The sequence below is a fragment of the Contarinia nasturtii genome, unplaced genomic scaffold (genome assembly GCF_009176525.2).
Source record: "Contarinia nasturtii isolate CC-2019 unplaced genomic scaffold, AAFC_CNas_1.1 Cnas_scaffold_1240, whole genome shotgun sequence".
NCBI classification, from domain to species: Eukaryota; Metazoa; Arthropoda; class Insecta; order Diptera; family Cecidomyiidae; genus Contarinia; species Contarinia nasturtii.
Window position 1 is genome coordinate 818,002 of NW_022198581.1, and position 11,598 is coordinate 829,599.

An 11,598-nucleotide genomic window follows, 5' to 3' on the forward strand; every position below is an offset into this window, starting at 1 on the left:
AAGTTTAAAAAATATAAATCACCTTCTTAAAAAAATCATCTTAAAATGTCCACTAACGGTACAGATGAAGCAGCAAATGAATGCCTGATTGGATGTTTACATATGCATTGCAATCGCTACATTGAACTCAATAAAGTAAAATGTTGATTATAAGTTGGCCGCTGCCTAGCATAATCTACACGCCATAGCATTTTCTAACAATTTATTTTTCTCCTTCGCTAACCTTTGATCAAACACATTTTTCGTGATATTTTCATAAAGTGGGTGGTTAATTTTTTAAAAAATTAATTCAAACGAAGACTTGAACGCATATTCATCGTTAAATTAGACAAAATATAATTGGTAATTTAATAAATATAGGTACGATTTTATTATTTACATAATATTATTTCATTGATATCACTTCTCCTTTCCATGACTTGAGTATGTTTGCGTGTGAATGTATGATCACGATGCGACATATGTGTCATGATGATAATGTAGAGATGTAGAGAGAACGTTTGGTGACGTGCACATTAGGTGTGTAGTTTTTCGGAGCTATGCATTTCAATATACATTTCAAGCTGCTTGGGTACAATGCCTCTATATGGTATTTTGTGTTGTGCAATGCATCTTGAAGCAATACATCGTAAACTAACTTCGTTAAATTCGTATCGTCGTAACAGCACTTGGATGAATGCTGAAAATTAATTAAAAAAAAAAGATCGATAAATTGAATGTATCATAAAAGATAGATGCAAAATGATTGATAAATAAGGGGCCGCCAAATAATGCGAAATATTTTGCAAATTCAGAGGCTTACGTGAAGTACAAATTTGGGCAGCAGTTAGTCCTTCAACATTAACCGCATCCATATGGATACCAGCTTCAATGAACATATCTGTAATTTCTTTGATGGTATCGATGTCGACTTGCGGGTCAGGCATACGAAAGCTTAACTGTAAACACACAAAAAAAGAGAAAAAAACATCATCACATATAGCGGCCATAAAAAAAATATCATCATTGAATAAGAAAACTAATTTTCAATAATGTTTAACTTACGGTTGCCGTTAGCGTATGTAATGGTGAATTACGGCCACAATCTAATACGGTCGTTGATGCACCACAATCCAACAACAATCGAACGGTGTCGACACACGGAAAACGGCACACATCACTCGTGTGAAAATCATCAACAGACATTACACCATTCACAGCCAAGTGAAGGAGCGTTTGACCATCGCGTAATTTCAAATTCATTTTGTTCAGCATATAAACTAAATGGCCAGACTTTTTACGATCATCTACAGTTATTTTTGCATCCATTTTCAATAGTTTTGTGAGTATGGTACATAGATACAATGCGGTGATGATGTTCATTTCGAATTCTTCCATAACAATTTCGAGATCATCTTTTGGACCGGGATTCGTAAATTTTTCTTTATTTACTTTTAGTTCGCGTATGCATGCAGCTAATACAGCCAAAATCTATAGAAAAATATACACAAAAAACCCCAAAGAAATCATGTCACAAGAAATTTAAATAAGATATTTTCACGTATTTAAATGTACTTACATTTTGGATACGCAGAGGAACCGAAACATGTATCATCTGAGAAAACACTTGCGCAAACCGTAAGAGGTCTCGTTGTACAGATAACTAAAGTTATTGAAAAAAATTAAAGTCATTATGCCCATCTATTTCATTATGTTGTTTTGCTAATTTTCCGTTGAATTACGTCGTTCAATAAAGATAATTCATACTCTAGTTTGAGTGACATACTTTCTGACTGAAGAGGGTCCGAGGATTCTGATTACTCCTTCTGGCGATGTGTTACCCTTCTTTTTCCACAAAAATTCAATTCGCGCCCATGAACGATTTTGATTCTAGTGAATTCAGAAACCTCTCTTCAATTATTTGGGATTTGCAGTTGATACTAAGCTTATTCTGCTTTTTTACAATTACCCCCTTAATTCTTAATTCTTAAATATCTTCAAATTCAGAAAGTATGTTGGGTGTGTCACAATTTATCGGCGATTTTCTGTGCAACTCTGAATCTTAAGTAAAAGAGAACTCTTAATTTGGCCATAAAATTGTTGACCATTTTCCTCAAATTAAAAGTGTCATTTTTTATCGTTGCATTCATGTGGCCACATTTTGAACATTATCTTCAGAGAACGACGTCCATTTGACTATTAATTACGACCGTTATACTTACGTTGTTGTTTTGCCGAAGTCCAAGCGCATGTAACCATAAACTTTCGCACCTATCAAATCTGCCATTATCGGCGCAAACTGCACCACGAAATACAATTGGATGAGCCACATCGGGACATTTGGTTGTTAGAATACGTTCACGTATTGTTAATGATTCCATATGAATTGAATTGTGATTATATCGGATAGCTTGTAAATCCTGTACGGTTTGGCTTTCAATCCAATTCTCATATGCCGGTATTGGTGCAATATTTTTTTTCCGAATCACATTCTTTGGATCTTCATATCTAAAACATTTGCGATTGTATAACAAAGCGCCGAAGAAAGAGCGATGATGTCATGACGAGAAGAATAGAAAAAGTACAATAAATGAAATTGACATGTCATTGGTGTCAGTGTTGGCAAAAAAAGGTGATCAATATACAATACCTTGACTCCATGGCTAATAGCAAATAATGGTAAGCTTTGTTAAGACTATAATTATCTTTGTCGTTAGCAAATGATGCACCCATTAACTCTAATGCGTCTATTTTCTGGAAAATAGACCAAAAAAACGAGCAAAATTGAAATCATAACGCATTCATAAAAGCTTATGTGTACTTGAATCATCCATTCTATCATGCTCCGACAAATATGGCATACGATTGAATTTGCATTCTATATTGATTCGGAATTGCTTGTGCATATAAATGTTTTTCGCTCTTCGACATACAAATGAATATGTTTTTGAGAGATCCTTGATAGAAATTGGAGAGAAAAGCTTCTTCCCGCACATATGCATGTATATGAAATCGTTTAATACTTTAAGCAGATTACAAACTGTTTTTACCTCTTCCTTTGTCAATAAACCGGGTCGATCATAAAACATTTCTACAACTAATTCTCTGGTTCGTTCGGCAGCCGTTGTCACAGCTGTCATATCGAATTCATTACGTTTGAGCGTTGCACCATAGTCAAGTAGTGACGCACAGATATCCACATGACCACATTCAGCTGCATAATGCAAAGCGGTCGCACCACAAAGAGCTTGTTGATCAGGATCAGCACCATTGCTCAATAGAAATTCAACAACATCCGTATGACCTTTGTACGCTGATATCATCAGACATGTGTTATTATACACATTTGCTAGATTTATTTCAGCGTTATGAGCCACCAAATATTTTACTATATCTAAATGTCCTGTGGAATATAAAGTGAAAAAAGAAATAAAGTGAGCAACAACAATAAGAAATGTGTGTAAGAATTTCGGTTATGTATTAGCATATGACTAGATCATTCAAATGTTTAAGTGAATTCGAGTGAAACGAAAAAAAGAAGAAACCAGACAGTCACACATACAAAAAAAAAAAATGCTAAATAACATTCCTCTCTTAATCGTCAATGTGAAAAGTTAGTTATTCTGCTTTATCGTATTATCAAAATAGAATATCCCAAAAGTAAAATGGAAGAATGTCATTTCTTGGTAATTTACGTGTGTCATTTGCTTTTGTTCGATGCCAAACGACAATAATACCGCGTATACGTATCAAAAAGTTTACATATACAATGTAAATTAACCGAAAATAGCATGCGTGCTATTTAATGTTATGAGAATAATTTCTTGTTTTTCTCTTTATCACTCGCTCTCATGCATAATTTCTTGTCACAAAGATAAATTCACTTTTTTTTCTTCTTCGATTGTTTTTCCTTTGTTTAAACGAATTTAAATGAAAACAAAAAAAAAAAAAAAAACAAATCGTGTGAAATTTTGCGCATCGCTGAATTTTAATTGTGTGTTTTTTTCCTGTTTCCTTGAAATTAATTTTCTATTTCGTATTAATGCGCCTTTATTTAAAATTGCACACGCTAAAATTCATACGACTCAGGAGAGTGTGCTTTTCATGTGACATATTTGTTTTTGTTGGCTTCTTAGCCTTTTTTGCTCGTTCGGAACAAAACGTATTCGCCTTGAAATAAAACGAAATATGCAACGCCATCAAATTGATTAATTGTGTAAGGGTTACAAGGATAACATAAAATAAACTTACCATCGAAACAGGCAGCCCGCAATGGAGTTGAGTGTGTTTTGGTTTTGTGATTTACATTAGCACCATATTGAATAAGCAATTTGATTACGTTAAGATGTCCAGAACCAGCTGCACACCAAAGAGCCGTTGCTCCATGCACAATGTGACCGTCAAACTTGACCACACATTCTTGTTCAATTTTTGGCTTGAAATTATTTAAAATCGTTTTAACTACTTTGTAACGACCGTTTCGTGCTGCTATCACTAATGGTGTAAACGATTGGCCATCTTCTTCGACTATCTGCTTCGATGAGTGAATAGAAAGGAGGAATCGAAAACAAAAGAAGATTAAAATAAAAGTTTTCCATCGCCGATCAAATTGAATTTGATCATATGATAAATTTCATTTTCTTAGTAATTAAATTAAATGAAAGAAAAAGAGAAATAAACATTCGATGACAGATTACAGTTAAAGTTTAACGATTTACTAATCAACTGGATATGTTAACATGGTCATCGTCACTCATACAAATGCTTTGCTCATAATTTAAAACGCTATTTGAATAGAGCAATTTGGCGATAGTAAAAAAATCGAGTAAACGACGACGACAAAAACAACAACAGCATGAAATAAATGAAAATAAATAAATGATGATCTTCGAAACGGTAAAAGTCGGTCCATTCTATTTTTAAAATCTTTAAATACAGTGAGCATGAATTGAGTTTTCAGCTGATTGTGTTGTACCGTAAGGCATTCCATTCGACACATTCAATGCCACAAATACACATAAATAAAGATTTTTCATTCTTGTTGCTTTATTGACATTTTACGATCTTAACGAAAAAACGTGCTTAGACGCGCATTCGCGCACGCACTTTTTGCTGACGCGTAAATAATTTTTACATCGAATATCGGCGATTTTCACATCGAGATTTAGTCGTCATTTCTATGGATGGACGACGCGCCATATGAGTATTGCGCACTAAATAAACGGAACTCATGATTTTGTGAAAAATTCCGCATTATAAGACTTTCTTTTATTTATCTCTGGCACATTTCGATTAAGTTTTATTACTTTCTTTATACAAAAATGGCGTCTTACATTTTGCTTGACTGGTTTTCCCCCAACAAAAATTACTTGCACTTTTTTTTAACTTTAAAAAAATCCAAAGAAATTCGATTTTTTTTTCGAACGTTGCTCAAACGAACATTTTCTTGAAAATTCGAGGAATTCTTCTGGAAAATCAGGAATTTTTGCAAGAAGAATTTCCAAATTTTCAGGAAAACGTTCGTTTGGGAGAAAGTACTTTACGAAAAATGTTCCGGCATTCATTTTTCGAATTTATGTATATCGATCAAAATCAAAAAAAAAATTCAAAAAATGTTTCATCTTTTACGAATCTTTTATTAAAAATGGTTTTGAATGTAAAATAAATGTTGAATGTTGTGACCACCCCCTAGTTGTTCTCATGTGCAGAATTTGAGTTTGGCTAAATATAGCCCATGGTAATTTTCGTGAAAGTAGTAACAAAAAGTTTTGCGTTTCAATTTACATATATTCGAGATAGATGAAATTTTAAACAGTGAGCGGGTGTGCGGTGAGTTATTCGGGATGATGCGATACCAATGCTGTACTACACATCGCATACATATGAGTAATGGCCGTTTTGTTGCACTGAATAACGAACCGAATTCTATATTACTGTGTGTTGTTATATGTTGATTTGTGCACAAATAACGTTCGTTGAGACCCATCGTAAAATAAATCACGGTTATTTCTCTTTCATTTCGATCTATAGCGCGCGACGCAAACAATCTTGTTGTGTTTGTTTGCGACGCCAAAAATTGTCTCATGCATTGAAATCATTTCCCTACCACGCGCTTCTATAATCACACAAATGCACAAATACAAATGGACAAAGAAATGGCTTTAAATCGTTTTCAAACATTTTTCGAATTGAAGTACATGCACTTTGGAACACATAAAATGGCATTTCCATTTTCATGACGTGCATACAAATGCATATCGCTTCCTATCTCTTTCTTCCCTCTCTCCGTCTCTCAACGAGAATTCCTTTCTCATTCTTTCTCTGTGCCTGATATGATCGAAACTGACGGCGAAACAATAACAAATACCCGCTGTGCGCTGCACATATCGGCGATACGAAATGAATCGAGCGTGAGAGGAAAAAAATATAGTAGGGATATAACGAAAAACAAATGAAATACATCGAAGAAATGCGAATTTGGCTATTTTTAATTTGATTCAGTTCAAGCAATAATTCAATTTGTTTGTGCTTTGAGGCTAACGCTGCCTGCATTGTCGCATTCATTAAAACATATACGCGTACATTATATTCATTTACAGTGAGAGAAAAAAAAATGATGAAGTAAATGCATTGCACACTACTAAAATTTATTGCATTTATATGATGTTTTGATAAAGAGTTCGATCGTGGCGGGGAAATAGACCTTTGTTCATGCAGTCCAAAATTGTTCGTTTTGTTTGGAGAATGAACGTACGTATTTCATATTCTTATTCTACTGTAAATTGTAATAACCTACAAATAGGTTAATGTGTGGAATATGTGTTTCTTGCAATAAATTACAAATTTTTGTTGTCATTACAAATGGTTTTACTTATTTCACCGAATATGCATTTGATTTGTTTACTTTTGTATTTGACGATATGGTCCCGTTTGGGATAATATGGTTGTACATCGATCAGAGCAAACGTGACTACAAATGCTGCTACAGATTCGATTGTCCGATTTTTTTTTAAACCAATTTAATCATCAATCAAACGGTGCAAAGCCATCAATTTGATTTTATCGGTCAATTGACAACTTAATGAAAACACAACATTGACATTTTGTATATATTCTAAAATAAAATTCACTTGGATATCGAATCAAAGGATATCGAATGAAGATGGACGAAGGGACGTGCATGTATGCGGCATTATATGCACAATGTATCAAATGTGTAGTTGTGACACATTGCTTTCGTTACTATTGTGTTTTTTTGGCGACAATAAGCGTACAAGCTCATTTTGAATCACACACACACATCAATATGCCCATGTCATTACCCTGGCCAATGTCGCATTATACAAGAAACCGATTATACTGCCGCTGAGTTTTCTTTGTTCAAACATTTTTTTTCTGATATTATTTTATCACATAGATTTTTTATGCGAATTACGCACAAATAAACTCTACCGGTGTAACGTAAAATCATGAATAAAAATCACGACAAATCGAGTACAAAGGTACCCAATGCACTGGATCTCCATTGTGATTACCTGAAATTAGTTTACTCTATCACATTTGCTCTACTCAATCAATCTTCCCATTTTGCAAAAAAATGCACAACATTTTTCGATTGAACGAAAATTCAATTTATATCCGACATCATTCGTCTTCTATTATTTCCAAAGCATTCACAGAAAAACACACTCACACACACATGTACAATGGAATGATTCGTTGCAGTTCACAAAAGCTCCGCCGCTTATCATCCAAATATTTTAGATTTTGATATTTTTGGTGTTTGAAATAGATAATTGATTGACAGAGAGCAAATGAGTTCAAAGTGCCAGTGTGTTATAAAGACGTTTGGATGACAAGAGTTTCTGTGTGACAAACAGCACTGTACTATTTGAACTCGGCTCTTGTTTATTACTGTTTGAACATACTTTACAACAAAATCTGTATGATGTGTGCACATTGCAGATAAGATTTATGAACAATTGATAAATTATTTATGGCTGGAATGTTGTTTTATTTATCACTATCATTTTGTCGGTAGCCAAATGATTAATTTTAGAACGATGAATCATAATTCTATTAATGGAAAAAATAATTTTTTATTCTTATTACATTACAAGCATTCCTTCCAACACATTGGAAAATTGTTACTGTCATTATATATGTATGTGTAATCAAATTTTAAAAAATTCACACATAAAAAAAATCCTGACTTTCGGCACCAAAAAATTGCATCATTACTTGAAATTCGATTGAATGAGTATAGAAATGAAATCTTAACTTTTCCCATTTTCCTCATGCATGCCGCTTTTTTATGCCTCGCATGATAATATCGTCTCTTTTTGCACTTCTGAGCACTTCTTCATGATTTTAGTTATGACTTTGATATAAAAATTAATATATATATTGGTGATTCAACGCTTGAAATGCTATTAAAATATGGCGAACGCATATGACAATTGTGACAACAACGATGCGTTCGTTGTGTGAAAACGATTATATCAACAACAAAGACTTAGCAATGTTGTAAAATGCCACTTGAACGTTCATTACATTGTGCAATTGTCATACCGTTCTCTGGCTCATATGTCTAGTACTTTTGAAATGCATACACCAACTGCAGTACACTCCCCACCCAAATTACACAGCATTTGTTTTTTCGCTCTGCCAATAGAATGAATCACATGAGTAACCAGCATGGCACTCATTTCCCCCCCGCCCTGTGCCTCTTCTTTGCGGCGATGATCCAAAATTAAGACGCCACTCTAGTTTGAACCTCATAATAAGTCTTGACACTTAAAGCTTTGTAGACGCCATATTCAAGGTTGACAATGTTGAACTTGGAAATTTTGCGATCATGATCAATTCCGTTTCATTTTATGTGGTTTGCATTTGGACCGTTTATTAAAATATTTATTCGGCTATCATAATGATTACTTTGACGATTTAATTCAGTCGGAATTTGGAAATATAAGCGATCCGGACACCGTTGAAGGTCAACACACAAAAAATATATGTGTCCGAACATATTTGGAACATTTTTCATCGTGACTTTTAATAAATTCATGTGATCTGTGTTTTATATATTGCTTTGAGTCTCACACTCTGTATCGATTCCGACTAAGCGTTTTGTAAATAAAAATAAATAGACGAAAACTCATCTAAAATTAACTATTTCACGTCTATTTCTTTCTTCGAACAATGTTTTTTTTCGTCTTTCTCTCTACGTCTTTTCGTTTTTTGCGTTTAATACTAATGAATCAAATCGCTTTTGCTGCCTGAGCATTTGCATCAATTTATAATTGATTTTCAGAAGGCTCATATACGGGCTCGAGTGTGCGTGAATGAACGTGTTTGCATATACACAACTGTTACTTTGTAACTAAATCAAGAAATCGCGCGTCAGCAAAAAAGGATTTGGATGAGTAGAGAAAAGCGATTTATTGTTGTTGTTGCTGTGTTTTTCCTCTCATAAGATGTGTCATGAAACAAATATATGAAATATTCACAGAGATGAGGAAAAAATATATATGAAAGAGCGTGGCTCGTGGAAAGAGCGTGGCATAAATTACAAAAAGTTAAAAAAAAAATCCAAATCTTCGAATTTAATTTACTATTTCGCTATCTTATTTGTTGACGATAGTATTTGTTTTTTTTTTGTCTGTGATCATCGAGTTGAATGTCTCAATGATGGTGACGCAAAAATATTTTGCAACCCATTAAAATCCAACAAAATGCCATGCAATCATGCCATGGTCAATGAGAGTGTACCAATGATTCCATATATAGTAAGAGAGTTGAATTTCGTTTATTTAAGAAGCATTTTAAATAACTGTTATTAGACTCACCTGATTGATATAGGCATTTTTTGTCGATTCATTTTCAACGCTCGATAACAATGAGGTGAGTGCAATTGGTAGACCATCTTTGGCGGCATAGTATACTCGTTCTTTGATAAAAGGACGAACGTGTTCTTCGGTGCTTGGTTCAATGTGTTGGTTTTGATCGTTGGCGGTGTCTGTAGTCGATTCATCACGCTGTCGATTACTGATTCGCTCACTGGTCGCAGCGGCCGCTTGCTGATCATTTCTTCCGTCACTCTCTGACGATACCATAGAAAATATATCACGTGACATTTTCTTCTTATATTTGTTTGTTATTTGTGTTATATCAAATACGAAGAGAGTTTTATTTTGTCTATCGAAAAGTAACCGAATTCAATTTTGTTTCACAATGGATTCAAAACAATGTTAACATCAAAGCAAATGATTATTATTATCGTTCACGTTTTGTTTTTGTCTTAATAATGCACTATTGATTTGAATGCCAATTTCAAATAATTGGTGTACATATTCTTTCTGAATCACACGATTCGGTTTTATTTTGTATATTATTACTTCGTGTGCTTTCCTTTTTTCGTAATTTATTATAATATTTACTGTACTGTATAATATTATGTTGTCATCGACTGTTCATTCGCGTAATTTGGTTTGGCCGTAAGAAAAACACGCCACAATCGCATAGTTACTTCGAGATATTGTATTATATTGTTTATGAATATTTCTTAGTTTATGTCTTTGCTTTTCGTTACGCACCAATCTTGATCGTCGCTATAAAAATAACAAAATAAATGAACTTTTCATTCTATTTATATTGTTGTTGTCTTCGGTATTCGTTTGATCAAAGTTCGACAGTATGCTCTCTCTCTCTCTCTCTGTGAACAAATTTATCTTTTTTATGCGTTCGTTTCGATTTCGTAGCGATCGCACGATTGAATGGCGTAGTCGACTAGTGGACGAAATGAAAAAAAAAAATCGGCCAAATTAAAAAAACGTTAAAAAGAGAATTTTCATCGATAGGAGAAAATCAGAGAGATAGTGAAAGACAAACTGAGATTACGATCAATTTATCTCATCTACATGAAATGATGAGCATCAAATAATGATAGAATGTCTTTGGTTATGGATGCATATGAAAATATTTACATGATTTAACAAAAAACAAATATTGTTTTCACATTTATTCTCTGAATATAAGCTTTGCCTTTGTCGTCGCATTCACCAAGAAAAAATGTGTGGTGAACGAACGACCGAAGAAAAATAAGCCACTTCGTTGTGAATACCGAGTTTCGACAGTTTTTCACTTCTTTTTTTTACACACTCTTAGTCTGTGTTTTTGTTTTAAACAACAATTTTTTTTGTTCGCGCTGCAATTGAATCCTTTTTTAAAACAATTAGTTCACTACTCACAATGAAAGTTTATCTTGAACTGTGTGATGATTTGATATTGTCAACATTCATATTCGTGTGCACTGAAACTTACGAAAATAATATTCGAGATGTCATATGTTCGCTGTCCCCCTCTCGGATTCTTGTCCATATTACATTGATGTTTTGTGTAATTATTTTACCACTGCATCAAATATTATGGGCGCCATCTCTTCGAAATCTTTCAAAGCTATTTCTTATTTGAACATTTCATTCCGTTGGGTTTGCTTGTACAAACGTATTTTAATCGAATTTTAGTGATAAGCATTTTATTTTTTTTCTGCTTTTAAACGATTACAAAAACGTTCTTACTTTCTTTCAACGGATACGTTTACATTTTTCGAGAAAAGAT

At 33.6% G+C, this 11,598-nt stretch overlaps 1 protein-coding gene across 7 annotated transcripts; it reads right to left on the reverse strand.

Annotated features, from left to right (window-relative positions):
* Positions 1-324: 324 nt before the first annotated feature.
* LOC116345207 (protein fem-1 homolog B) lies at positions 325-11,247 on the reverse strand. 7 transcript variants are annotated; one of them, XM_031774399.1, is made up of 10 exons: positions 11,229-11,247; positions 9,828-10,589; positions 4,231-4,513; positions 3,030-3,382; positions 2,630-2,733; positions 2,202-2,487; positions 1,559-1,642; positions 1,045-1,470; positions 803-938; positions 325-679 (listed from the first exon to the last, which is right to left on the reverse strand). In XM_031774399.1, the coding sequence occupies exons 2-10, from the start codon at positions 10,113-10,115 to the stop codon at positions 516-518; spliced, it is 2,124 nt and encodes a 707-aa protein (XP_031630259.1). In that variant the 5' UTR covers positions 10,116-10,589; positions 11,229-11,247; the 3' UTR covers positions 325-515. The 7 variants fall into 7 exon arrangements, with proteins under 7 accessions (XP_031630259.1, XP_031630256.1, XP_031630258.1 ...); XM_031774396.1 differs by having other exon boundaries at positions 9,828-10,767; XM_031774398.1 differs by lacking the exon at positions 11,229-11,247 and adding an exon at positions 10,997-11,216.
* Positions 11,248-11,598: the final 351 nt, after the last annotated feature.